General features: G+C 54.0%; 13 protein-coding genes across 13 annotated transcripts; 8 read left to right on the plus strand and 5 right to left on the minus strand.

Annotated features, from left to right (window-relative positions):
* Positions 1 to 95: 95 nt before the first annotated feature.
* J7T54_007166 (uncharacterized protein) lies at positions 96 to 1,088 on the minus strand (the record flags this gene model as incomplete). The annotated part of the gene is made up of 1 exon (XM_051510844.1): positions 96 to 1,088. One exon carries the CDS (start codon positions 1,086 to 1,088, stop codon positions 96 to 98), a length of 993 nt encoding a protein of 330 aa, XP_051366379.1.
* Positions 1,089 to 2,313: 1,225 nt separating this feature from the next.
* On the minus strand, positions 2,314 to 2,704 carry J7T54_007167 (maltose permease MAL31; the record flags this gene model as incomplete). Its single annotated transcript, XM_051510845.1, has 2 exons — positions 2,314 to 2,334; positions 2,459 to 2,704. The coding sequence occupies 2 exons, from the start codon at positions 2,702 to 2,704 to the stop codon at positions 2,314 to 2,316; spliced, it is 267 nt and encodes an 88-aa protein (XP_051366380.1).
* An 858-nt stretch (positions 2,705 to 3,562) lies between these two features.
* Positions 3,563 to 3,856, plus strand: J7T54_007168 (putative glycoside hydrolase family 39 protein; the record flags this gene model as incomplete). The annotated part of the gene is made up of 2 exons (XM_051510846.1): positions 3,563 to 3,733; positions 3,824 to 3,856. 2 exons carry the CDS (start codon positions 3,563 to 3,565, stop codon positions 3,854 to 3,856), a joined length of 204 nt encoding a protein of 67 aa, XP_051366381.1.
* A 330-nt stretch (positions 3,857 to 4,186) lies between these two features.
* J7T54_007169 (uncharacterized protein) lies at positions 4,187 to 4,482 on the plus strand (the record flags this gene model as incomplete). Its single annotated transcript, XM_051510847.1, has 2 exons — positions 4,187 to 4,291; positions 4,345 to 4,482. The coding sequence occupies 2 exons, from the start codon at positions 4,187 to 4,189 to the stop codon at positions 4,480 to 4,482; spliced, it is 243 nt and encodes an 80-aa protein (XP_051366382.1).
* A 1,289-nt stretch (positions 4,483 to 5,771) lies between these two features.
* J7T54_007170 (trypsin-like serine protease) lies at positions 5,772 to 6,591 on the plus strand (the record flags this gene model as incomplete). The annotated part of the gene is made up of 2 exons (XM_051510848.1): positions 5,772 to 6,032; positions 6,091 to 6,591. 2 exons carry the CDS (start codon positions 5,772 to 5,774, stop codon positions 6,589 to 6,591), a joined length of 762 nt encoding a protein of 253 aa, XP_051366383.1.
* A 1,514-nt stretch (positions 6,592 to 8,105) lies between these two features.
* Positions 8,106 to 8,848, plus strand: J7T54_007171 (uncharacterized protein; the record flags this gene model as incomplete). The annotated part of the gene is made up of 2 exons (XM_051510850.1): positions 8,106 to 8,326; positions 8,380 to 8,848. 2 exons carry the CDS (start codon positions 8,106 to 8,108, stop codon positions 8,846 to 8,848), a joined length of 690 nt encoding a protein of 229 aa, XP_051366384.1.
* A 1,750-nt stretch (positions 8,849 to 10,598) lies between these two features.
* Positions 10,599 to 11,105, plus strand: J7T54_007172 (uncharacterized protein; the record flags this gene model as incomplete). The annotated part of the gene is made up of 1 exon (XM_051510851.1): positions 10,599 to 11,105. One exon carries the CDS (start codon positions 10,599 to 10,601, stop codon positions 11,103 to 11,105), a length of 507 nt encoding a protein of 168 aa, XP_051366385.1.
* A 560-nt stretch (positions 11,106 to 11,665) lies between these two features.
* Positions 11,666 to 12,655, plus strand: J7T54_007173 (uncharacterized protein; the record flags this gene model as incomplete). Its single annotated transcript, XM_051510852.1, has 1 exon — positions 11,666 to 12,655. One exon carries the CDS (start codon positions 11,666 to 11,668, stop codon positions 12,653 to 12,655), a length of 990 nt encoding a protein of 329 aa, XP_051366386.1.
* A 410-nt stretch (positions 12,656 to 13,065) lies between these two features.
* J7T54_007174 (Trifunctional nucleotide phosphoesterase protein-like protein) lies at positions 13,066 to 15,110 on the plus strand (the record flags this gene model as incomplete). The annotated part of the gene is made up of 3 exons (XM_051510853.1): positions 13,066 to 13,386; positions 13,446 to 14,499; positions 14,548 to 15,110. 3 exons carry the CDS (start codon positions 13,066 to 13,068, stop codon positions 15,108 to 15,110), a joined length of 1,938 nt encoding a protein of 645 aa, XP_051366387.1.
* A 406-nt stretch (positions 15,111 to 15,516) lies between these two features.
* Positions 15,517 to 17,256, minus strand: J7T54_007175 (putative MFS-type transporter-like protein; the record flags this gene model as incomplete). Its single annotated transcript, XM_051510854.1, has 3 exons — positions 15,517 to 15,645; positions 15,697 to 16,977; positions 17,035 to 17,256. 3 exons carry the CDS (start codon positions 17,254 to 17,256, stop codon positions 15,517 to 15,519), a joined length of 1,632 nt encoding a protein of 543 aa, XP_051366388.1.
* Positions 17,257 to 17,437: 181 nt separating this feature from the next.
* Positions 17,438 to 21,499, minus strand: J7T54_007176 (Copalyl diphosphate synthase-like protein; the record flags this gene model as incomplete). The annotated part of the gene is made up of 5 exons (XM_051510855.1): positions 17,438 to 17,526; positions 18,285 to 19,419; positions 19,480 to 20,127; positions 20,194 to 20,477; positions 20,557 to 21,499. 5 exons carry the CDS (start codon positions 21,497 to 21,499, stop codon positions 17,438 to 17,440), a joined length of 3,099 nt encoding a protein of 1,032 aa, XP_051366389.1.
* A 697-nt stretch (positions 21,500 to 22,196) lies between these two features.
* On the plus strand, positions 22,197 to 23,913 carry J7T54_007177 (Ent-kaurene oxidase-like protein; the record flags this gene model as incomplete). The annotated part of the gene is made up of 3 exons (XM_051510856.1): positions 22,197 to 22,451; positions 22,523 to 23,417; positions 23,489 to 23,913. 3 exons carry the CDS (start codon positions 22,197 to 22,199, stop codon positions 23,911 to 23,913), a joined length of 1,575 nt encoding a protein of 524 aa, XP_051366390.1.
* A 240-nt stretch (positions 23,914 to 24,153) lies between these two features.
* J7T54_007178 (Geranylgeranyl pyrophosphate synthase-like protein) lies at positions 24,154 to 25,245 on the minus strand (the record flags this gene model as incomplete). Its single annotated transcript, XM_051510857.1, has 1 exon — positions 24,154 to 25,245. One exon carries the CDS (start codon positions 25,243 to 25,245, stop codon positions 24,154 to 24,156), a length of 1,092 nt encoding a protein of 363 aa, XP_051366391.1.
* Positions 25,246 to 26,521: the final 1,276 nt, after the last annotated feature.

Here is a 26,521-nt window from a genome sequence, read left to right on the forward strand (position 1 = left end):
ATATCTCTTTTGTCTATTCCATGTCTATGTCTAATCCCACTGAACACCAACAGTCTATACCACGCTCGCTAAACTATGCAATAAAAGACACGCCCTTACTGGGGCAGCAGCACGGCCCTGAAGCGGACCTTGCCCTCGTTCAGCGCATCGGTCGCCTGCTTGATTCCCTCGACGGTCATGGGGAACGTCTCGGTCCAGGGCGCAATGCCGTGCAGACCGGCGAAGCGCAGCATCTCTCTGTGCACGGTGCGCGTAGCCACAAGCGAGCCTTGAACGGCGACGCCACTAAGCAGCAGGGGCATGGCCGGGATCTTGAGAGCGTCCTGCGACACGGTCAAGGGGTAGATGGTGCCCTTGGGCGCCATCCAGGGCATGATGACGTCCCAGTCGGGGAGCGCCGAGGTGGTGACGAGCAGGCGGTCAATGGGGGTGGGCTTGGTGTTCTCGTCGCGCTTGTTCATGGCGATGAACTCGGTGGCGCCCAGGCGGTGCGCGTCGTCCTTCTTGCTCTCCGAGCCCGACAGGACGACGACGCGGCAGCCCATCTTGGCCGCGAACTGAATGGCCAGGTGGCCGAGGCCGCCGACGCCAATGACGCCCACGGTCTCGTCGGCGCGGACGTCGTGGAGGGGTGTGAAGACGGTGGCGCCCGCGCACTGCAGCGGCGCGGCGACCTCATCGGTCATGGAGTCTGGGATGGGGTGCAGGTGGCTCTCGGGCCAGACGGCGCCGTGCGAGAAGCTGCCCTGCTCCGTGTCGTGGAAACCGTACAGGCGCCTCTGGGTGCAGAAGACGTCCTCGCCCTTGATGCACTGCTCGCAGGCGCCGCAGGCACCGTGGACGTAGCCCCAGCCGACGCGGTCGCCCTTTTTCAAATTCTGGACGTCAGGGCCGACGTCCTGGACGACGCCGACGCCCTCGTGCCCGAGGACCACGTCGGCTGCCAGGTAGTGCAGGTCCGTGCCGCAGAGACCGGAGGCGGTGACCTTGACGAAGACTTGGGTGCCGGTGAGCTGGTCGGGTTTGGTGGTCTGGTCCTGCTTGGGGGTGCCCTCCTTGGAGCCTCTGAACACGGTGAAAGATGGCATGGCTGTGGGTTTCGAGGTCGTCTAGGAGAGAGGTGGTTGTTGCTCAGGAGGGAGTAGAGGCGTTCGAGTAGATGAAGTCTAGGAAGCTGTGGAAGCTGATGACAAGTCTTCTTTGACAAAAGCCATGTTGCTCTATATATACGCTTCGAGAATCGTCCTCGTCATGTCCCCATAATAGTCGAGGTTTTCGCAAGATGTCTATGCGACTCCATAATTGCGCAAAGATCTTGTGTCGGAGTCACGGAGCCGGAATACTCGCCCGTCCTTGAAATTCTGCGAGGTTGGGTTTATCATGAAGCCTTATCGCCGTTAAATTGAGCATTGATCATTCTCGTTCGGTATTTGTAATCTTCCTCTCCAGAGAGACGCTACTGCAGGATTGAATGGTGGACAACTGGGAAGCAGAAGATCGCTTGGCTTTCGTTGATGCCAAGTTCGGTAGCCAGCGCCATCCATCGGGCCGGCACCTGTCAAAGATATCGTGGCAATGAATTGACCAATCAATAACTCCTGATACGCTTTTATCGCAGCCTCCCGCTTGACTCGAAATCGAGCCGAAGTCATCATTGTACGTAGTACGTGTCGACGTCGACGCAGTGTCCTGCAACAGATACGACAGCGCACCTGGTCCTCGTTGGCATCAAATTGAAAAGCACATCCAGCCCTGTCAGAACCATCCAGTACACAGTGCCTTGTGCCTCTCAGGGTCAATGTTCTCTCTTGCACCCCAAATAGCGGGAGTGCACTGCGCACGTGGAAAGCTGCATAATGAGGCTTGAACCTACCCACTAGTATCTGACGCGCGGGCGGCAGTTGGAAAAATCAACCCCAATTCTTACTTCCATGATGTCACTTCCCGCGATAAAGATCTCTTATTTGTACTCTCTTGCTCGTGGCCGGAGTCGCGGAGCCACAGCCTCCCGTTATGTCGGAGTCTTGCATGCGATTCGGAACAACTCCAAAAACTGCATGGAAGCCGCTGTTCACAAATTAATTTTGGAAACCAGTGGCTTGATCTGAGGCTCATGGATTATTAACTACGCAAGAACGCATGAGATGGCACGCGGCGGAAATTAGCGCAAGTCCTTCTCCGCCCAGGACTTGAGACACGGTGATGAAGAAAATGCGAGTAATTACACGTAGAGGCAATGTCTCGAAGTTGCCAAGTGAAGAAAGCATGGACCGAGAGGACTACTATTTTGAAAGAGCACGCAGACGCCCATAATCAACTTGTGCTGTCTATCTCCTGGGGCATTACAATATCAGCTAGAGCGGTCGTGTCTGGGTGAACAGGGGTACAGGGTAGTCAAAATTCAAGTAAAGGTACAGCGGTAACGAGTCGGTGCCGGCTAAGTAGACACCGTACTTACGGCGAAAGGCCTCCTGCGGGAAAAGGAGTTGATGAGGACAATTTCGTAGCCTTCCATGATAATGGCGCCCGACACGAGGATGGCGCGCATGGCCGCCTGGGGATAGCGTCGCAGTGCATCGATCAGGCCCAGGGCGTCCTCCTTGTCAGCCGCCTCCTGGGCCATGCTCCTCTCCTTGGTCCCATCCGAGCCTTGGGGAGCATTCTCGATCGCCATCGCGTGCTCCACGGGTCGCTTTCTCTGCATCGCCGAAAGTCATGGTGCTGCAGTGTGATTTGAGTCGTCTGTCTGTCTTCTGGCCTCGTGGCCTGGCTGGTGGCACGCCTTGCCATTATATAAAAGCAGCCAACCCCTAGGTCTTGGCAATTCCAGACGTGCAGCTCAGCCGAATAGTCAGTAGCCTCAAACGATCCGGGGTACAGGTGATGGTGGATGGCTTACGTCCCCACGGGGGCCAAGGTTCGGGGAAAAGGGGAACTCCATCCCCATCGGAGAACCAGACAACCAATACACCCACCTTGAAACAGCAACGCAACGTCCTGTGACCTCGCCGCGCCGTTCAATTATCCGTCGGCCGGATCAATCGCTGGAATCGCTCAGCATGGACATCCCCAATCCCCCAGATTCGATCCGGTTGCGTTGCTGTGGAGTTGGACCGGCCCCCGCCGCGCTCTCTTGGGCTCGTGCGTGGTCACGGCCCAGTTCTAGACGCTGCTGTAGTCCATGTCCATCCGGCAGCATGCGAGCGCCAATTCGTAGGAACTTGCTGGCCGCGCCTGTAGAGCGAATGCTACCCACGCCAGTGAGATGACCCGCCATCTGGGAGCCTCTCTTGACAAAGGTCTAGACCAGCTCGTCATCCAGCGGTCGATCTAGATGTAGAAAGGTAGGATCACGGTCGGAGTTGTCTCTCGAGTCACGGCGTGGCGGGGTCTTCAAGCTCGAGCCACCATTGTCCTATGCCTCTCTGGCGATGGGCAGCTGGAGGCTGGAGCTGTACGCCCACAGAACTAGCGTGGCCATGTACAGCCCAAAAGGCTCAAGCACCATTCCGGCAGCGTCTCATGCACCACCGAGAGCTTGTGGTCACCGCGCCCTCTGACAATGACCTCTGAGGTCTATGCCACCCGTGACGATGGCAAGCCCAAGGTCCTAGCTTCCGTCCGCCCAAATGCGGCCACGGGCAGGTATGATCTCACGCTGACCGGGCTCGACGCTCTCGGTGTCCAGGGTGACAGCGTCCAGGTTAAGACCCTGCGCTTCAAAGGCCCAGATGTGTAAACGATTGTTTCGAAGCCCACGGATATGGGAGTGCATGAGCACCTCGTTCAGGATAACTTGGTCACATTCTGATTCGAGCCACAGGTCAACACGGCTGCGTATGCTTTTGAGCTCTGAGCTGGCTATATATGGGGCGGGTGAAGTGGTTTTCAAATCTATGAAGGAGATTAGTAAAGCCTCAGAAGTAAAGTGAGACAAAGACAGTGATGACTTCTTGAGTGTGTGATGTAGAGATGGTGTGGATGTTGGCATTCTGTCGCCTGTGTGACTTGCATGAGCCGTTGACTGACAGGCTACGTCATCGCTCTATTCGACTGCCGATAGTTCACAACCCTATAAGGAGTGACTCCGCACCTTACTTTGACATGTGATCAACTATTACCAACTACCATACTTGATACCAGCTGCACTTACTAGACCCGATATTACGCGATATACAATACCAAGATGCCTCTCATCAACCCAGTGCAGAGCAATCCCAAGGATTTGACGGAGGAGTGGATGAACAAGCTCATGGGAAAGACGATCTCAGACTCCGAGTCGAGCGCCACCGTGAGTTTCTGGAGAAGAAATTTCTGTAGGGAAGATATACTTACAATGGCTAGGCCTTCTCCAAGAAGGATCTTCCAGAGGGGCATCGCGTCGTTGGCCCCAACACAAGGACGACGAGAGACATCAATCCAGACCGGCTGACAGTCCACACTGACGAGCAGGGCATTGTCACTAACGTTGGCTTCAACTGAGTACGGCAGGCTCGTGAGTGGAGGAGAAATTATAATAAAAGAATACTCATTACCTGCTGCGCAGCTAATCCCAACGGACTCTCTGGAATATCCCACTTTCTGCTGTCCATTTGACGAGTTCATCGCCCAGACTCTCGCGATCATCGCAACTCGCTTATGCTTCAAATCATCATCCAAGGCCATCGACTTCTACTTGCCGCATTCGGCCCACGAAGAGCATGCGTGCATTGCAGATCCCAGCGAGAGGCTTTGTTTAGTCGTGTGTTCTGGTGCACTTTTGCGAAATCCATCAAGGGACAGACAGCTGCATGACAAACACCATTGCAAACATCGACCGACCAGCTCGATAACGGTTCCCCATGAGCCCCGAAGGACCTCACGCGAGAAATCCTGCAGAGTGCCCCCACGCACAGATCCTCTGCTTGCTTACCGCAGTCACTGTCGTATTGCAGCTCCTAGTTGCCTTCGGCACCTGGCGATATCGGGAAGGTTGATGATGGGATCAGCAGTCGATGTGACCTGCATAAGAAAAGCTTGTGATCGCCCGGCTGCACGTGCACCCCCGCTTGTCACAAAGCTTCGAATGGGAGATGCGACGGTTGGAAATGATCTACAATGTTTGCAAAGCTTGTGCTTGAGAGGACAGGCCCTTGAGCAATGGTCGATGCTGCGGCAGACGAAACGCAACAACCGGAACAGATGCCTCCCTTCGAGAAATTGGGGAGCCCAGCGTGAGATTCATCAATACCCATTGACAGCTGCAACTAACAAGTACAATTGCGCCATTGACTCACAACTGCCGCTACTAAACACCGTATGATGTGGGCTAAGAGAAGCTCATTCTGTAGCTTCAACAAAAGCTCTAGTCAAAGTTTTCATCGATTTTGACGAGATTGGTTGTCGAATTCACATATGCATGCCTATCATATGGTTACAGTTTCTGGTCCACGACGCGGATGGACGGGCACTTTTGTGATGTATTGCGCTGCGGCGACGAAGATGGAAGCTGCACCGCTGAAATTCCTAGTCTTGTCCACACGAGGGAGTTGAGAGCAAAGCTTCATGCGCGGCAGCGTCCATGTAACTCCATTGCTGGGTCAAACCAAGGTCATCACGAGGGGGACTTGATGCGGGCAATGTTGGCTGAGTGCCGATGACTTTTGGATATAAGAACAGGAGGACGTCGCTAATCAACAATCTGTTCTACTCGACTATCCATCCATCAGACCATTGGAGAGATTTGAGGAGCTCAAATCTCTCCTAATCTCATCCTGCTGACCTCCAGCACAATGGTTTCCAAGCTCGCTCTCGCTGCCGCTGCGCTGTCCACCTTCACTGGTGTCTGGGCGGTCCCCGTGCCCCAGATTCTCCAGGAGATCGTGGGCGGCGAGCCTGCGGCCCAAGGCGAGTTCCCCTACATCGTCTCTCTTCAGCGCTCTGGGAGACACTCCTGCGGCGGTGCTCTCCTCAACGCCGACACTGTCCTCACTGCCGCTCGCTGCTCCGTCAACGTCAATGTCGGCATCCTGTCTGTTACCGCCGGTACCAATGTAAGTTTCTCCGAGTGGCACACTTGCCCAATGCTAGTGACGCTGACATCCTTTGTAGACCTGGTCTTCCGGTGGCACTGAGGTTGGTGTCTCCAGGATCGCCGTTCACCCCCAGTACGACGACTATTCGCTCGAGAACGACATCGCTATCTGGAAGCTGTCCCGACCCATCGCGGCAGGCAGCGGCATCGGCTACGCGAGCCTGCCCTCTTCCGGCTCCGACCCCGCCGCCGGATCCTCCACCACCATTGCGGGCTGGGGCATCACCCGCGAGGGCGGTGCAAGCAGCTCGCGACTGCTCAAGGTCTCCGTGCCCGTCGTCGACCGCGGCGAATGCAACGCGTCGTACGGTGGCGACATTACCGACGCCATGTTCTGCGCTGGGCTGCCCGAGGGCGGCAAGGATGCCTGCCAGGGCGATTCTGGCGGTCCCATTGTCGATAACTCGGGTGACCTGCTCGGTGTTGTCTCCTGGGGCCAGGGCTGCGCTCGTCTTGGCTACCCTGGTGTTTACACGCGCATTGCCAAGTTCATCTCGTTCATCAACAGCAATGCGTAAAGGGCTGCAATGGGGCTTGGGACGAGGTCCTTCACTGTCTATATTCTTGTAGATGTTGGCATGAGGTTTCCATTTAGACTCGGCAACGGACCACGTTAGATGTAGCCAACAGTTTCAAATATCCAATTTGTTGTGCGGAATCGGGTAGGGACAGTTCCATGCGTGTTCCTGGAGTCTGTGAACTCTCGCGTCCATGTCACAGGCATAACACTCGATCCTTACAGTGTCTATAGATAGCAACTTTGAGGCTGTGGATCTCTTCACTCTCCGGTACACTAAGTACCATCGTGCAGAATCTTTAAAAATCCCCTTGCTAATTATAAAACACTCTCGGTACATGTACCGTGATGCCAAACGTACCTCATTTAACAACTCCCTAATTAAGGTTAGCGCCTACCCTATACCAGAGCCAATGGCGACATCCGTATCACCAATGGAGTTGAATCAACACGATCCTTTGTAAACATACTCTCAAGAGTGTGAGACATGAGATCACATCCCAGCACGCGTGGTTGAGAATGTGTAGACCTTTTTGTCAAGCGCGATGATGACAACCATGTACAGAGACTGACATTCCAGATGCCTATGATCAATTCCAAGCCACCTCTAATATACTCTCCCAAAGTATGGTAAGTCTAGTCATATTCGTGGGCGAGTCTGCCACAGAACCTCCAAGTTAGTATTCTCCGTCCATATCGAGAAGTGAGATTTGGCATTCCATTACGGCCAGAGCGCTCTTCACGCCGCCGTACTTCGTATATCCTGGACCTGGATCCACCCCGCCAGTCCGCTCGCTCATCCGCTTATGCTAGTCATGCCTGTCACCGACTAGCCTACCGGGTGGGGCTAGATCTAAGACATGTCAATAAATCAATCAATCAATACGCACGGCCGAAACTATTGATGTGCCACGCGAGGAGCTGCTGGCGCTGATTGGCACCTCTCTTTGAGTCAGCGGCGTGAACGAATACTACGTAGCATATGTACGTACGTACCAGAGGCGAGGTCTACGCTAACAAACATTGAATCCATGATGATGACAGGACCCTGAGCCCAGACTGCATGTACCTTAGCAAGATTAATCTCATCCTACAATTGTAATTCCGTTAATCTCCAGCAGGCAAAATCGGAATCTCCCATCAGTCCGCCCCTCAATTCAATCCCCGACTCGCATGACAGAATCACCGCGGAGCATGGGTCAAGAAGCCCCCTTAGACAGGGGGGCCGCCCAGCGTTCACACGTGCATTGGCCTCGGCCACGCGAGGCGAGGCGATTTCCACACCATATTAGCAGTGAGCACGACCAGTGTGCATAACCAACACGCAGTTTGCAGTCTCGGCGCGTGGCTCCCCATTTGGGGGCTGAAAAACACGCAGTCTCCAATCTTCCAGTCCCTTTCCTTCTTCATGATTCATTCCGTCGACACCTTATCAGCTTGAAAATACCCAGTATACCAGTCACGGTTGCGGAGTAGTGGCGGACGCACTGCGTGCTATCATTCCCCGCCAGCATCATGAAGGTCATCATCGCTGGCGCCACAGGCACCGCCGGCCGAGGCATTACGCAAGTCTGCCTGGCCGATCCCCGCGTGACCAAAATCCTCATCCTCACACGACGCCAACCAAGCAAAGAGGTGGCCTCCCACAAGAAGGTCGAGGTCATTATCCACGAAGACTTCTCCACATGGCCCGCGTCGGTTCTTGAGAAGCTCGAGGGCGCGGAAGCGTGTCTCTGGTGCGTCCTTCTCCCGCGCGACAATCGTGACAGATGACTAACGAAAGAATCAGGGCTGTTGGCGGGCGCGTGGACCAGTTTGGCGATGATGCGGCCCTCGCGCGCAAAGTAGGCGTAGACTACACCCTGGCAGCTGCAAAGGCGATGCGCAACCATCTCGTCGCGCATTTGCCCACAGACCTGCCCCTCAAACAGCCATTTCGCTTCGTCTTTTGCAGCGGCATGCTGGCCGAGTGGGACCAGGAGCGCAAGCTATGGTTCCTCAACGACACGCGCAAGATCAAGGGCGCTGTCGAAAAGGGCCTCTGTGAATTGGCCGACGAGGAGGGGCACCAAGAGTTCGAAGTGTTCATCGCGCGACCCAGTCATCTGCTAGCGCCCGAGGCGTCGCTCTTGATGAAGATGGCGAGTCCGTTTGTGTTTGGTATCAAAACCGAGCAGGTCGGGAGGGCGATGCTGAAGATGGCGGCGGATGGCTGGGAAGACAGGATTGTCCTTACCTACAAGCTGCAGAAGATGTGATTTCACCAATACGATACCTATCTGTTCCAATTTTGTCTTCAGCGACGTCTACTTCGCTACCAGCGGGTCAGACAGGCGAGGTGCTGGCGCTTTCATACTGTCATCCCTTATGAATCCTGAAGCCAGGCGGTTGAACTCACCTCGCTCGCGACCATCGAGCAAGGAAGCTTCTGAGTCCCCGCCAGATCAATGTGGCCCATCGGTACGGACATGGCACAATGTTCCACTCAAGGCAATTCCTCCAAACCCCAGATGTCCCGGGCAACGCTGCTGCCTCAACGACCAAGCCCTCACGGTTGACCTCAGTTCGCGGGGCATCGTGCACAGCGTGGGACTCTTGGACCTTAGCTAGGTCCATCATGGTCTCCGCTTCGCACCTGTAGAGCTTGTGCTCAAAGCCCACCTGGAAAGGACGAAATTGGACATCGGGCCCTGACTCTGAGACCAATCCGGCATCCTCATGAGGCTCGCGTTGGCTGCGACCTTCATCCGCGCATGTCATGGGAGGTGAGTGACAGCCAACAAGAGACTCGTGAAGGGGCGGTTTCTTTAATCTTTCATATGTGGAGCGATGCGTACCCCTTTCCAACGGCACCTCTTTGCCAATTTGTGACGCCCCAGGCTGCTTTGCCGTTTCGTTGGGGAGCAAATCTTCGTCATCGTACACTGTCCCGCTTTCCCAGCTGCCACGCCATACTCTTACACCCACAGAGGAAAGCGGAAGCGGATCAGGGGAATCGTGATTGTTGGTCGGGGCAACACGGGAAAACCCTTTAGCTCGTGTTGGAGACCGTGAGTGTTTTCTGTTTGCGGCGGATGCTGCCATATCGACCACGGTAGGTATTGGAGCTTCCTGTGAAGCGCAGTCCGCACTGCTGGTAGGATCCGGAATTGTTTCATCTTCCTTACTCTCGCCTTTATTCTGAAAGATTATACGGGTTTCCTTTAGTCGAGCCTCCCGTGTCTGAACGCCTTCGCAGGTTGCAGCCTGGCCGCACTCTCGCATCCTCGTCGCCATAGCAGCTGTTGACTTGGGCCTATGAATGTAGAAATTCAAGACAAAAAGTAAAGATGTCCCAGAGACTGTGCAAATTGAACCCGAACTTGATCCTCAAATTCTTCCCTACTAAAGAAGCCCTGCCTGTCCGAAACCTTAGAAGTAGTATAACCCTGATGGCATCGCATTATACCGTGCCTAGAGTGGAAAATGATGCACATCGATTCCTGGCATGTTATTAGTCGCCAATCTAGAGTATCACTGCGTATATATTGGAAATCCAAGAAGGACGTCTCCTCCGATGATGCACCGCCCCCATTGATTCTCAACAGAAAGCCGCTTTGTGCACGTCAGCGTACAACTATTCGCAAAGGTTAAACGAAATTATCATATCTGCAAGATTTACGTTCGGCTGGCATCGTATCAAGCTTCCCCCTAAGTCACGAGATACAGGGCATCGTGGGCCTCAGAAGCCCTGCCCATCTAAGCTTTTCGCCTCTTTAAGTTCAGGGCAAGTCGACAAGTGTCCAACGGAGAAATAAATACCCCTTGATCGACTATTTGAGGCTACGTCTCTGCAAAACATTTATGTCCAAGAAATTCTATATCAGCAGGAGGCAATCCACTTACGAGCAATACCCATCATCACGTTCTTCCCAAAATCAGTCCCGAAAAACCAAGACAACGCAACAATACCCCATTTCGGATCCAAAGAAGCCATTATTCGTTAATATGGCACAAAATCGACGCGCAATGCTTCCCTCTTCCACGAAAAATATGCCGACCGAAAAGAGGGCCACGGCACCCAACTCCAACGTCGAGCAGGACACCCCCAAGATGGTGGTGCAGCAGCAGTTCAACCAACCCAATCAGGGTCGCCGCCTCAGAGTTACAAAGCAAGCGCTCGGCCAGCAGCGCGTCTCGAAGCACACCAAGAGCCGGTTCGCGCTGCAGTCCGCCAAGACGGGACCACCGTCGATGCCTCAATCAGAGCTCCATCACTTCAAGCCCGCTACGTCTCACCTAAACGTTCACAACGAAGTCGAGGTATGCGATGTCTTCGCTGCGGTTCTGATCGTCATGGCGATTGTCTTTATCGGAATCATGCTGAAAGGCTGGTGGAACAAGTGGATTGGCCGACGCGGCGGGGACGTGGAGCAGGCTATTCCTATGAGGACCAGGAACAAGTCGAGAAGCAGGGAGCCGGAGGCTCCGGATAACGAGTACTATGGTACCTACAACGACTTGTCTGATTATTAAATCATTGAGGGCGCCAAAGAGGGAATGCGGACATGGCACTCTGTAAGTTTGTTAGTGACGGCGCTCGTCAGTGATCACGAGTGTATGGGCGTTGATTGGGAGCCCACTCGGTCGCGAAGACCCTTCATTGATCGAAATTGAACCCAGCTCGCACGAAAAACAAAAAGAAAAACGTCCTATCTCGTTCTTGTCGCGAAATATCATAGGGTCAGCGGACAAACGTCACCACTAACATGGCCGGGCGGTTCGTCCGTGTCCTCGGCCGACTCGGCGGCCGAATGTGGGGCACCTCTTCCCAATCGAGCAACATATAGATGACGCCCAGGCGGCCCGATGCGAGAACACTCACAAACCAGCGTTGTGCTCTAGCTATTTAATCATATACTGAAATTTGAATTGACATGTGGCTACCGACTGAAACAAGTGAGTGGATAGGCTGAAAGCGGCTACACATATATAGTCCGCAACATGTCGCCGTTGCAACAACAGTGACTGCCATCTTCCTTCAGCACAGAACGATTAACATATCTTCCACCGAAAATCATCTGCCCATCCGACCAATGTCTTCCAAACTCCAATCCCAGGCAAAATGGGAGACCTCTTTCCCAGGCTTCCTCCACAGGCAACTCATCGCTCGTCTCCCCGCTACTCCCCCATCAACAAACTTCGCCAACAAGACAGCAGTCATCTCAGGATCCAACACTGGTCTTGGCTACGAACTTGCCCGTCAGATGCTATTTCTCCAACTGCCGCATCTGATCCTCGCCGTGCGCTCACAGTCAAAAGGCGAGAGCGCTGCGCGAATCTTGCGCACGGAGTTCCCCAACGCTACTGTGGAGGTCATGATACTGGACATGACCGATCCCTCATCCGTCGTGCAGTTCGCCAAGGACTGCGAGAAGTTACGGCACCTGGACATTGCCATTCTCAACGCGGGCGTGCAGCTCGTCGCATACGCCCAGGCAGAAAAGACCAAGCACGAATTGTCGTTGCAGGTCAATTACTTGTCCACCGTCCTGCTCACATCTCTGCTGGTGCCCATTCTCACCACGAAAAGACGAGGCCCTGCACCAGCACGCCTAACAGTGGTGGGGAGCGACACCATGTACTGGGCGAAACTACCAGCGTCCCTGTGGGACCTCGATTCCCCCACGTCAGATGCCAGCGAGCAATACATGAAGACCAAGCTTCTCCTTCAGCAAGGTATAACAAGACTCGCCGAGAGCGTTGACCCGGATTATGTCATTCTCAACGTAGCCAATCCTGGTTTCTGCAAGGGCACCAACATGGGGACAAGCGCTGCTGAGGGCATTGGCGCGTTGCTGTTTGGATTGTTCAAGAAGGCCGTAGGGCGCAGTATCCAGGATGGTGCAAGGGCTAATCTGCTCGCTGCGTTGGCTGGGGAAGAGTCGCATGGCAGCTTTGTGAGCGAGGGCGTGATCAAGCCGTGGCCTAATTGCATGTACACAATGACAGGACGGGCGGCGGGTGAGAGGATCTGGGACCAGACTGTGGAAGAGCTGGGGTTGACATTGGGGTCCAAGAACTGATGACAAGCGTGCGAGGTTTAAAGATTTAACACAGAGTGAGGAACAAGGAGTGAGGATACCATTTTCACGATCATTCGCACAATAAATCCCACCTTGGAAAAGCACCTGTTCAGGGATCTCAGGGTCCAGCGACTCCAGTCCTCCCGAGCCCCGCGTCTGGTGGAGCGCTCTCCAGGGGCTGCAGCGAGTCACAGCGTCTGTATCGTTAATGGTCAGCTGCAAGTTTCCGCTGCCCCTCCACCGTAGAACCCCCTCCAAGTCCACACCCCCTCCAGCTTCCAGCTTCCATTCCAGTCCGTGGGCTGATTCCACCATTACGTCGCAAGACTGTCCCAAACATAACTTCATCTTTCCTCTCCACTTTCGTCGAGACGCTTTCCCATAGAGCTATATTAAAAAAAAACTTCGACATGCCCTCCAAGCAGAAGATACCGCCCAATTCCTCCAAGACACATGCCTCACCGCATGAGGCAGCGCCCGACCTGCGCATTTTGCACTACAACGATGTCTACCACGTCGATCCGTCCAGCGCCGAGCCCGTGGGCGGCTTTGCGCGCTTCATGAGCCTCATCAAGGACTACCAGTCGGGGGAGCAGTTCAAGAATCAGCCCGAGCTTCTGACCTTCTTCTCTGGTGACGTCTTTAATCCCAGCCTGGAAAGTACGGTCACCAAGGGTCGGCACATGGTACCGGTGCTCAACACGATTGGGACAGACTGTGCCTGTGTTGGAGTTCGTATTACTGCACCCATGTCCCCTCTATGTAATGGACTAGAGCTGACTAAATCCAGAATCATGACTTTGACTTTGGCGTCCGCCAGTTCGAAAACCTCGCCTCCAAGACGAACTTTCCCTGGCTTCTCGCCAACGTCCTCGACCCAGCACTCGGCAACGACGTCCCATTGGGCAACGCGAAACGTACACACATGCTCACCTCCTCGAATGGCTTCAAGATTGGTCTCATCGGCCTTGGCGAGCGCGAGTGGCTGGCGACAATCAACAGTCTCCCACCAAACCTGATCTACAAATCCGCAAGCGAAACGGCCAAGGAGCTGGTACCTGGGCTGAGGGAGCAAGGGGCCGACATTGTCATCTGCCTCAGCCACCAACGCGAGCCCAACGACAACAAGCTTGCAGACAAGACGGACGGGCTGATGGACATTATACTCGGAGGACACGACCATCACTATTCACATTCCCTGATCAAGGGTAGCCACGTTCTTCGATCAGGCTCGGACTTTCAGCAGATGAGCTACATTGAAGCATGGAGGAACGACGCCGGGCGATGGGACTTTGACATTACCAGGAGAGACGTGACGTCGGAGATCCCCGAAGAGCCTGCCGCCGTCAAACTAGTCGGTCAGCTGACGTCGAAGCTAAAACAATCATTGTCAAAGCCATTGGGTTGGACAGCGACGCCTCTCGACGCTCGCTTCAGTACGGTGCGGATGAAGGAGTCCAACATGGGCAATTTCGTCTGTGATGTGATGCGCCAGCATCATGGCGCCGACTGCACAATCATGGCGTCCGGGACCATTCGAGGAGGACAGATCTATCCGCCCGGCGCGATCCGGATCAAGGATATCACGACATGTTTCCCCTTTGAAGATCCTGTTGTGCTGTTGAGGGTGACGGGACAAATGATCTGGGATGCGCTTGAGAATGGCGTGTGTCTATATCCTGCGCTGGAAGGACGGTTTCCTCAGGTCTCGGGGATCGAATTCGAGTTTGATCCCAAAAGGGAAAGCGGCTCAAGGATCTTATCGCTGAAGATCAATGGCGAGGAGTGGGAGAAGGATAGGAAATACAGGCTCGCGACGAGAGGCTACATGGGCAGAGGAAAGGGTGAGTGGTTCTTGCGTAGCATTGCGAGAAAATGCTAACGACGCCCAGATGGCTACATGCCTCTCCTCGTCCAATCCGAGGGTGGCCAAGCGGAAGAGATCATCGACGAGGAGAGTGGTATTCTCATCTCCACCATGCTTCGCCAGTACTTTACAGGCCTTCGCACCGTCGGGCAATGGAAGAACCTTCCCGACCACTGGCGCGACGTAGCCACGAGCGAATGCACGCCGCTCAGTCCCGTCATCACCAACACATCCGCCAGCGACGAGTGGGAGAAAACACGCCCACCGGTGCGGAATCCAGCAGAGCAGGCCGCAGCCTCTGAATCGGGAGACGAGTGGACGAGATTTCTCCAGTCAAGAATTGGACTCAGCAAGGCGCCGGTGAACGACGACGCTGACTCGGACAGCGAGGATGACGACCCGGAGGCTGTAGACGACGACAAGATGGACTTTGATATGCTGCTCATGCGAAAGTTCTTCAATCGATGGGCTAGGAAGACGGGCCTCAAGGAGAGCGCGTGTGACCCAAGTGTGGACCTTGCCATGAGTGTGGACTGGACACGCACGATTGCGCCGGTGTTGGAGGGGAGGATCAAAATGGTGCAATGATGGATGATTTATATGACGGAACATGTATGATTTGCATAGCATTTGGCCTGTGAGCGAGGCGCTGGGACCATTGAATACATTCATCCCATTCACCGGTACCTATCATGACCTGCCATCTACTTGGTCATTGTCACTGTGTCCGTCCCGCATGCATGTCACGCACGGACGTGTCGCTACTGCGTGCGCATCGACGGGTTTTCTACGGCTCTGGATGACCAGGGAGCAAGGAGAGGAGCACGAGGCTCCTCGATTGTTACCAGATTTTTCTGCCTAAGGCAGTATGTCCTAATATGATTCCACGTTAGCCAAATTTCCAAAGTGACCCCAGCCACTACCCCTCGACTCTGTCACCGCCTCCTTCGTGTCTGTTATGTACGAGTGTTTGATGAGTGTGTAGTTTTCTTTGTTACAAGGCGGCCGTGCCACGCGATTCATATGGCATCGCCAGCACCAAAAGGCCTGCGGCAATAAAGAGCGCTCCGGATGTATAGACAGGTGCCGACGTCTCCAGATTAGCAAACATGGCGATGATGGGCTGGAACCGCGTTAGTGGAATTTCAGAGTCTCACTTGTTGAAGGAACATACCGCCATGACACCAAAGATGCGGTTGCACGTCGCTGTCAATGCGTTGCCTGTGCCTCTCTGCGGCGTCGGGAACAGCTCGGGCGTGTACCCATACAGGACTGCGTACATCATGCTGCTTGTAAAGTTGAACGCGCAGTTCCATCCCAGCAGGTCTGTCGAGGACTGAGCAATGGTGGAGCAGTAGAGAAAGACCCCTGTCAGAGCTGTCGAGCCAAACAGTGCGCCCTTGCGACCGACATGGGGCAACTCGACGAGAACGCCGCCAAGCAAGGCTCCAGGCACGCCAAGGGTGGCAATGATAAGGTTGTTGCGGTAGGTGATGTACGTGCTCCCGTCACCAAACTCGACGCCCCGGGTGGCTTGGATGTACGGCAAAAACGCATTGTACAAGGGATATCCGAGGCCGATGAGCGCCCAGACGGCCATGATCAGTCCCGTGCTGAGAGCCAACTTCCGCGTGGAGAAGAGCGCCCTGATCTGGTTCGAATTGACCTTGTCCAGGTGGCGCTTGAGCGTCGTGCGCACGTCTGTGTTACGGACGTAGCCCGGTGGTTCGCAGACCTTGAGATCCTCCACGGACAGCTCAGACGTTGTGCCGTTGCGACGCGCCACCTCGTGGACCACGCGGACGGCATCCTCGTCACGACCTTTGCTCATGAGGTACTTGGGCGACTCAAAGATGGTGAAGAGCACGAAGCGAATGAAGAACATGAGCAGCGTCAGGCCCCCCATGGCGATGATAAAGTAGCGCCAGCCCATGTTCTGGCCCCTGGTGCACGTTTCCGCGTCCTGCTGGCAGGTAAAGTTGCCCAGCAACGGCCACGCGATCAGGTTCGTGACCACCTGCGCGAGCGCCCAATCCACCGACAGCACCGTCAGGAGGTACTGATGCGAGCCGGGCAGAAACTCGAGGAAGATGGCCGAGTCGACGGGCAGGTTGCCGCCGACGCCAAAGGACCAGAGGGCGGCAAAGGCACAGGCCGCCCCAAAGGTGGGCGCGCCAGCCGCCACGAGACCCCAGACGGCCGTCAGACCCAGCGTCAGGTTGAAGCCCCATTTGCGCCCAAAGATGTCGCAGCCGAATCCCCAAAAGGCCGCGCCGATGAGCAGGCCAATGTTCTGCGAGAGGGTGAAGACCTCGGGGCGCGCAGGCTGGAACTCGTTGGCTATAGGTGTGAGGGCGAGGGAGGTGACAATTGGCCAGAGGTTGTCCGCGGCCCAGCCGAACCCGACGACGATGAAGAGCTGCCACTGGTACCAGCCCATGCCGATGTCTTGGATCTGGGACTCGTCAGTTTGGTTTGTCTCTGTGAGACAGCGGAGGTGGATGAGACGTACTGCACGATTTAACACACGTGCTTTGGCGTCGTACACGGGATCCAGCACGCCCGCTGGTATGATCGCAGAATCCTCGACACTAGGGTCCGGCGCAACAGAGCCATGCTCGCCCTTAGGGTCGTACGTGGGCGGTGTCCCCTTGGTATTGTCGTCAGTGCCCATTGTGTCGTCGCCCGTGAGTCGGCGCGGGGTATTGTCAAAGGTCGAATAGCGCAGAGACATTGTTGGATCGCAGCGAGCTTGTCGCTGGACGATGAGCTTCTTCAAGTACTTGGATGAGGAGCGATGGAAGCGGGAGATCGGCACCTAGTTATTGGCTCGTTCCACAGTTCTGATGATCCTTCGCCCCCCTGTTCCGCAAGAGGCAAAGAAGAATGCGAGAAGATGATTGCATGCGAGATGCTTACTGGTACTGCTGGAGCTGCGACATGTCGGGGTTCGATGACGCGATCTCCGCGGCTCGCATGGAATCGAGATTTGCGCGCACGCCGCCTGAGCTTTAGATCGTGTCGGTTCTTGGTGAATGCCCCGAAAGGATTGCATTCCCATCGCATCTTGGTTCTGGATGAATCCAAAATACTGCATGTGCAAGCTGTTTGTCTGACTGTGTATCATATTAAGCTTTGACGCCGTTGGAGACGGCCAGTGTTAAATCCCCCGTTCGTACTCGGCTTTGACCTACCCTATCATGCTCTCCTGTCGTTTTATTTCCGCACTTCCGACGGATGTGATGTTCTCTTGCTTTGTTGAACGACAACTAGCTGGAGGGACCAATCGTCACGCCGAGATTAGATTGCACAGTTTACCGAGGTACACTAGTAAGTATTGCTTGTAGATTAGATAATTGGCATGATATGAACCTGGTTGGTTGACTGTTGTTTATCGTTAAACAAACACTCGCTCCTGGGGTCCTTGGTTTCGAATAAACATTCTGATCATGAAGGAATGAAGTAGAACTGATGCGATTCTTCATGATAACACAGAACTAATGCTTATGATGATAAGAAGACTAAAGATGGCGAACACTGGCTGCTGCCAAGTCAAGTTGAGCGGGTGTAATTAGTCATTAAATACTCCGAGTTCCAATCTTCCATGCCTGGCTGTTAATTCATGGCAAAGGGATGTTCGCAAGGCTATATGCAGGTCATCAAGGTCTCGGATTTTTCTATCTGCCCGCTGATACGAACATCTATATCTACATCTACCCAAGGGTTGGAAACACAAACATCCCCACGGTCCATCTCACTCACTGCCAATGTGGGCGGAAATGTCACGCACCACATACACCTGCCCATACAAGTCGACTTCCTCGCAGAACATGGACCAAATAGCCATGCGTCTCGCCCCCAGCCTCGCTCCCTCATTATCCTTCACATCACCTTCGGCGCAGTAATCGGACCCAATCTTGCCCAGCCTCGTCAGCGTGTCCATATAGGCCTGTCTCTCGTAGTCGGCCAGCGTCAACAGTGCCCTCTGCATACTCTTCACGTCCTTGTGAGACGCAAACTCGGGGAAGTCAATCGAGTTGAGATTCCCCTCGTCACGGTCGCGCTCGGTAGAGCCTAGGTCGTTATACATGCGGCACATTGTCGAGAGGTGCCTGCACAGGGCGTTGCCCATGTACTTCTCGCCCGCCGAGGGGAAGCAATCAGAGCCTCCACCTTGTGGGGTGAGCGTGGACCCCATGAAGCAGCAGATGAAGGCGAAGGAGTAAGGGCAAGAGATATGGTCCGCCGAGGTCGTGCGGACCCAGTTGAAGAACGTGGTTGTCCTGGTTGACACGGGCTGAGATCGTCCAGTGACAGGGTCTCGAGGTCCAAGATTGTCCTCTGCCTGCTGGGTGTGGCCCAAGACGTACGTCTTGAGCTCACGTCGGAGGAGCTTCTGATCCCACTCGCTGGCCGTCTTGACCCACCTGTGCTCCAAGATGAAGTTGAGAAACTTGGACAGGTGGGAGAAAACGCGGATGTATGCAGGGTTTCTGCCTGTTAAGTCGATTGCGTTGACTGGGAGGTTGCACTTGGTTCCATTGACGCTGCTGGTCCCATTCATTCCATTGGTGCCGTTGGCAAGTTTTACCTTGGTATCATGAGTACCGTTGGTGGAATGGGTGCCGTTGGTGCCATGTGTGCCGTCGGCTTCATGAGTGCCATTGGTATCATCGATACTATTGATACCCTCGGTGCCGTTAGTACTTTTGGTGTCCTCAACGCACTTTGGGGTCTCGTATGGCACAATGGGAACAGGCTGGTCCTCAGCGAGCATTTCACAGATAAGCTTACGGAGACGATCAAATTGACCGACGAAACCTGGACCAGCAGTCGCCTCCATAAACTCATCAACCTGAAAGTTCAGCAACGCAATGATGGACATTTCGTAGATAAACTCGGTGCACACATAGCAGCGCGCCCGGTTGTTGGAGCTGGTTCAGAAAAAAGGTATCACGTCAAAGTACTTGTCCTCGCCCACGTCGGCGCGGTCAAACACGGCCGTCCTGTGGTTGCGCACCATGTTGGTGAAGAGGGACGACTCTACCATGGAGCCGGCGAGCTCCCAACGAGGATGCGCGGCAAAGAGGGGTGCTTGGGAAAAGAGCTCGACGTGCTTGCGCAGGCCTGATGCGTGAGACCTGTCCCACACGCCTGAGCCGATAGAAGGGGCTTTGCGCTGCGACAAGGTGTCGCTGGCGACGCGTAGGGCGGCGAGGACGTATGACTGCGCAACAACGGGCGAGGGATAGCTCACTTTCTCTATCCAGATGTACCGAGCGGGCTGGTCCTGGTTGGCTCGCATGTATGCGGCAGCGCGCTCGATAGCCGTGTGTAGAGGCTCGAGGAGGTCGTCAAACATATGCAACTTGCGAGCCTCGCCGAGGATGAGGACGCCATAGGCCGTCTCCTCGACCGAGTTGTTCCATGAGCCGCCAGGCTTCTGGTCTAAAAGTGGGCGGAAGCAGGCTTGAAAAAGAGTGATGGCGAGTCTTCTCAAAGTCTCCTCGTCGAGGACGTCTGGTAACTTGCCCTGCTCTACTACCGTCAGGACATCAACCAGTGCCTCCACAAGCAGGACTGATGGATACAGGTAACTCGTATTCTACGACACCACGGTTAGTCACGACTGCCACGAGTCTTGATATTGCGAATGGCGAAAGATACGCACCCATTTGTCCTTGATCTTTCCGTCGCTCTTCCACCAGTAATCACTGAGAAACCTTGTAATCTTGAGGATCTGGCTAGAAGAACCAAGTGGATCCGATTGCAGCAGGGCAATAAGTGAGTTGCAATTGGCAGTCAGGCTTGGGTCCCGCTCTCCAGCATATGTGCGGAAATGAGTTGGCGCCTCAAAGACGTCGATAAGCTTTCGTGAGCTGGAAGGTTGTCCCAATTGCGTGAGACATGTGATTGTCTTTGCGCTGTCGTCGACATCCGGCTCAAAGAACGGAGCTGTGAGGGGCACCATCAGCTCTTCATCCTAGACTTGCGAGAGTTAAACCGTCTTGGGGGTAACAAAAGAAAAACTTACCAAAGCCCAGCACGCCACCCTCATGCTCAAAAGCCTCGCGTAGTATCTCAGTCATCTGCGTAAGCTCGGCTGACTCCAGTTCAGCAGGTGTATACCCAGCCCTCAACACTGTCGACAGCAACGATGACGTCTCAAAGTACGTAGAAGGGAACGCACTTGGGATGGCGCCTGTGTTCTGGCCTGCAGAAAGCCTGACAACTGTCCTGAGGTAGGCTTCTGACTCGTCATCCCAGGTTGATGAATGCATCAAATATGCCGCAGTTGATGAAGGCGACCCCAGCATAGAGCCTCCCGTCTTGTGATGCGACACTCTGTCAAAATCGATTTTGCCAATGAAGGACTCAAAGGAGTGAAGGGCTGTCATGCAGTGTGACCCGTACAGGTACTCTGGTCGAAACCTAGACACCTTGGCTTGGTTGATCTTCATAAGAGGCGCTCTGCCGTCGAAATCGAAGACCGAGGAATCAGAAGCATCATCTTGCTCGAGGAATTCGAGCATCGCAGGCACGATGATCTCAAAGCCAACGTGGTCCGTGGTCGAGACATCCCAGTTGGCTAGATGCGACCTGAGAGTCTCTGTTGCTCTTGATATGCGCTCTGCCAGGATTTGAGGATCGTGATGAAGCTGAAGCGGGTTGGCAGCGTGACGTTTCAAAGCCAAGAGGGGGCCAGCCGTATTGAGGATAGAGTCAATGCTCGCGTCGCCCGCGTTCTTTGTCCACGACCATCCTCCCGCGCTGGACTGTGTGGCCAAAAGATATTCGAAGCACTCGGGAAAAAGCCATTGCTTTCTCCCGTCCACCTCCTTCGCCACGAGAGCCACCCGGGCTGTGTCGTAGGGCGCAGCACTCATTGTGCCGAAGCCTGTCTCGCGACCATAGTACTGCAAGGCTCGCTGCATCAGCGACTTGACGCCGTCAACGAGAGAATTGATTTCTCCCATTGCTATTGAACTGTCTTCTGATTCTTTTCACGGTTGTATTGGATCAATAACTGAAGACTACGATGCGGCCCAGTGTGTGGTATAATCTAATTCCAGGCTAGCGGAGGCCGGACCAGGCAAGCTACACGTTGCATGCCACAGTCAGACGACCTTTTGGCCTCTATACATGGCAGGTCTCATCCATTTCTCATTCAGTCCTCACGTTTTACTCCGATGGTTGTCCCGTCTATCTCTTGACGAGCTTCCCTCGGCAGCAACGTCCGGCTTACACGGACGGCATTCGGCGCTCCGAAAAGAGAATTTCCTATTTAGGCAATGCAGGGTTCGGCATCCGCCCCTCCCCTCGGCCTGCACGTTCTAGGAGTCAAAAACGGATCTCATGTCGGGATCTATGTTTGAAAGCCACTCTCGGCTGACGAGCTCTTCTAGGGGAGAAATGTTTCTTACTGTAGGATTTGGGGTGCACTGAGGCGGGCGGTTTGTCCTTGTTGGGCGCCGTCCACGCCACAACGTGCGGCAGTATACGAGCCAGCCAGAGAGTCACCAGCCCACCGCCAAGTTCTTTCATCCTTGCCATCAAGATTCGTCCATTTCGTGAAGATGCCCCAGGTATCTTAGTACATCGATTGCTTACGTAGATACACTGACTTATTCCCAACTAAACGTCTTTTGACGAGGTCTCAACGTGATTCAAACGATGGAGGCATTGGCAGCCATCATCCGTAGCCTGATGGAGCGGGAACAGGCTCAGGGCTTCGCTGTTGCCGGCGCTACTTTGGCACTATTATTCTGGAGCTATTTCTATTTGCTACCCGCGCTCACGTTGCGGAAGATCCCCAGAGCTGGTAAGCATCCGGGTTTCCTCGGGAGTCTGTTTGGCCTTGGCCTTGCCGATGCGAAACGTGACTTCAAGAAGAATGGCCTGAAAATTCTCAATGAAGCGTATTTAAAGGTGAGTAGCAATTTTCTGATCCACATATCTTTGCAGTGGAAGCGAAGGAGGCATGCTGACGGAGCGAATAGCACAAGGGATCGATGTTCAGGGTGCAGACTCTCAACGAGGAGCGAGTGGTCCTGAGCCCGTCGTACATTGAGGAAATCAACAAAAGTGTCCCCGAAGGAACACTCAATGTGACAGACGGACTTTCTGAGAGGCTCATGGGGCCTTACACCAAGCTCGATGTTGTCTTCAACAGCGACATGCACATCGAGGTGTGCAAGAGTCCGCTGACCCAGAATCTGCCCAAGCTCGTAGCGCCCCTTCACGAGGAAGCCGAGTACTGGCTCAAGCAGCGCATTCCCGGTGACGGCCAGTCCGAATTGAATGTCCACGACATCATCGTTCGTGTCATCTCAGGTACAGCCACCCGCATGCTCAGCGGACCTGTTGCCAGTCGCGATCCAGAATGGCTCGAGAGCGCTGCGCTGTACTCTTACGACGTTGTCGTGGTCGCCCAGACTCTGCGACACTTCCACCCTCTTCTTCGTCCGTTTGTGTCACCCTTTCTAGACAGCAAGAAGAAACTAGGCAAACACTTAGGAGTCGCCCAGAAGACATTCCGTGGTCAGTTCACGGAACGAAAGAAGCAGCAGGAGAGCGACCAGAAATCCGGCAACTCTGATAAGCCTGTCGACATGGTTCAATGGATGGTCGACGCCGCGAAAGGCAACGACAGAAACCTGGACGTCTTGGCCATGAACATGCTCTTCATGACGCTAGCTGGTGTCCACACCAGCGCCAATACAACCATGCACGCCCTTTTTGACCTTTGTGCAAACCCGCAGTTCTTACAGCCCTTGAGGGACGAGATCCAGCAGGTTACGGATGAGGATGGATGGACCATGGCGGCCATGAGCCGACTCAAGAAGGTCGACTCATTCATCAAGGAATCTCAACGACTAAACCAGACTGTACTGAGTAAGTAATAAGACCAACCAGCAGAGTGTCCTTTCATCGACTGAAGCTAACAATTATTTTCTCACCCGCAGTGACGTTCAATCGCAAGCTCGCAAAATCTCTCAAGTTTGCAGACGGAACGGTCCTCCCGCGAGGCACCTGCATCACAATGCCCAGCGTGGCCGTCTCTCGCGATCCGGAGTACTTTGAGAACCCGGACGAGTTCGATGGCTTCCGTTTCTACGAGAAGAGGTCCACCACCATCGACAAGTCGGAGGCAAACCGCCAGTCATTTGCCGCCATTGGCCCAGACAATCTCGCCTTTGGGTTCGGAAAGACCGCTTGTCCGGGTCGATTCTTCGCCGGCACGCAAATCAAGACTGTTCTAGCCAGCATCATCTTGAACTACGACATTTCCTTTCCAAAGGGTCAAAGCCAACGACCTGATAATATTTACAGAGGAGGACTCATCCAGCCTGATCCTCGTCAAAAGATGGTGTTTAGGAAACGGTTCTAGTAGAGGTAATCTACGGTGAGATTGGGCATCAGATTCAAAAAAAGGTTATATAGAACCAAGTGCTAGCAATGCAAAGCTTATTGTTATGGAGTGTGGAGATCAATGCAATCTATTTCTCGCCTCACGTTGATCTGACGGGACGATCGAAGTATGGAACGCCCGACTCCACAAAAGATGTACCCAATCGTTCTGACTGGAACTGTCAAATATGAGAATAGACTTATTCCCTGGCCAACCTCCTCAGATCCGTGCCATCTTGTCCACCAGGGCAAGGGTCACGTTGCTGTCTATGCCACACTTGAGATCAAGCTCGACAGCTAATGCCTTGGTCTTGACTGAGAGAGCCTCCACAAATCGCCTCGTGTATTCAAGACTTCCCGTGCTCTGCATATACTCCACGGCGTACCTCTTGATCTCCAACTCGGTGGGCTTTTGAGAGAGAATATTGAGCAAGACCTGATTGCCCGGAGAACTGTGGATGCTGTGAATGACAGGGAAGGAGAACTTGCCCTCCGTCAGGTCCTCGCAGTAACCCTTACTCTGTGTGTAATTGTCATCCGCCAGATTCTTATAGTCATCTGCGATCTGGAAGATGAGCCCCATCACGTTGATCAAGGGCATACAATCAACGCCCATGTCGGACTCGCTCTGCATTAGTCTGACCGCCAGCCGAAATAGACCACCAGTCTTGTTGGAGACCATCTCGAGATAGTCAGCCTCGGTAGGACAAGTCAGACTATCGCGCCAAAAGAGGTCCATTCCCTGACCCCTATGAAGAGCGAGCATCTCCTGTGTGAAGATTTCCACGGCCTCTTTCGGGTTCCTGAGTTTTTGCAATTCCTCGAGAGCAAGAAAATAGACAAAGTTGGCCGAATTTATGGTCTGAGCAACTCCATAAATGCTGTGGGCTACAGGGCGCCCCCTCCTCAGCGTAAAGTTGTCTTGTATGTCGTCGATGAGGAGTGAGGCGTTGTGCAGCATCCGCACCACACTGGTAATGGTCTCTAGGCTCTCGACAGGGACGCGATGCCAAAGTTTTAGGCCACAGATGAGTTGTGTTCGAAACTTTTTGCCGGGCGCAGAGCTGATGTAGTCGTAAGGTCCTCGAATGGTCTCCTCCTTGTGTGTCGTCCATCTGCCTTCAATACGCGGATCAATGTCGTTAAGCAAGGATTTGAGAGCCTCCGGTGCATTGAGTATTCTGTGTGGCGGTATTTCAGTCTGATTGTCGGCTACTGGAGGCTCCTTTTCCGCAGCCTCAGACCCTGGTCCGCTGTGGTATGTATCAGGAACGCCCGGTTTGTGCTGTGCTTCCTTAGTCACATCGGCCATGAAGGTATCTGGCTTTGACGCATCTGACTCGTTTTTGGAAGCAGGCCAGCTGCTGTCAAGTGGCTGGCTCTCTTGGGGCAGGGAGATAAAAGAGTGGGAACAAGGGCGAATGTGTCCAAAGCCAGAAGCCACTTGTTCCTCAATGATCGTTGTCATGATTGTGATGTTTACGGTGTACAATGGAATAATAATCGAAACACGGTGCAAAGATTGGTGATCAAGCTAGAGTCGTCTTTTCTTGCCAATCCTAAATTGACTGCACCAAGTACTGACATGACTCTACGATCACCTCTGTCGACCTCGAAGGACTTATCGGCCTTTCCGCAACAGTGTCAAATATCAGCGTCAGACTAGTTGTACACCCCGAGCGTGAGCCCCATCCGCCAACGGACTTCTATCTTACTGGGATTGTGGACGAGCCTTTGGGTGGAGATATATCACGCGTGATATCAAGCATTATGGTTTTACTACCCTAACACAAGTCCAAGTTCTTGCCTAGCGGATGGTGCTCTCTACCATGGTGCCTGCAGTTTGACTAGGAATGAACTCAAGTCCCACCTGCCATAGAATGCTGAGCCACGCCAAAAGTCTTGGTCTCGGTAAATTGGATTAGGTAGCTGCAATGTCGGTATAGCACTTTCATGGCGAAGGATGCTCGCCCGAAGGGGCATTGCCCACCTAGGAAATAGATTTGGAACCCCTCGGAGGGTGCCCTTTTCGTGGAAGCCGATGACAAGTGCATTGAAATACATATAGAATACATACATAACCTTGAAATCCCTTTCTGGGCTCGATTCAGCCGAGATCCCCACGCCCTGTTGAAGGAAGCGGGTCATTAGTTGCCCGGTGCGTCGTGGAGAGCGCAGCGAGGCTTATCGCGCATCCTCCATGCATAAGTATTAATCGAGGATCAAGAGCACGTGGATGAACATGTAGAATCTTTCCTCGGTTGGGGCTTTTTTTTTTTTTTTTTTTTTCCTGTCAATCTACACCCTGTGCCTTCCAACAGCGCCATGAGCAACGTCTCGTCATCGAGCAGCCTTGATGGCCCCCAACAGCTAGTCTCTGCGCCAAAGGGTTTGCTGCAGAGTCTCCTTCAGCAGATTGGGATCCATGGAATACTTGCGCTGATTGCAGTTCCCATGCTATTATGGTCATACATTTCCGAGCGCAGCAAGCCGCACCTTTTAAACCCGAAGCGGATGACTGAGCTCACAATGCGTGGCCGTCTCGTCGATTTTAGTCGCCGAAGTAAGGAGATCTTCCTCGAGGGGAG

Source organism: Emericellopsis cladophorae (assembly GCF_022114955.1).
Source record: "Emericellopsis cladophorae strain MUM 19.33 chromosome Unknown NODE_2_length_1295279_cov_118_880017, whole genome shotgun sequence".
In the NCBI taxonomy this organism is placed as follows: Eukaryota; Fungi; Ascomycota; class Sordariomycetes; order Hypocreales; family Bionectriaceae; genus Emericellopsis; species Emericellopsis cladophorae.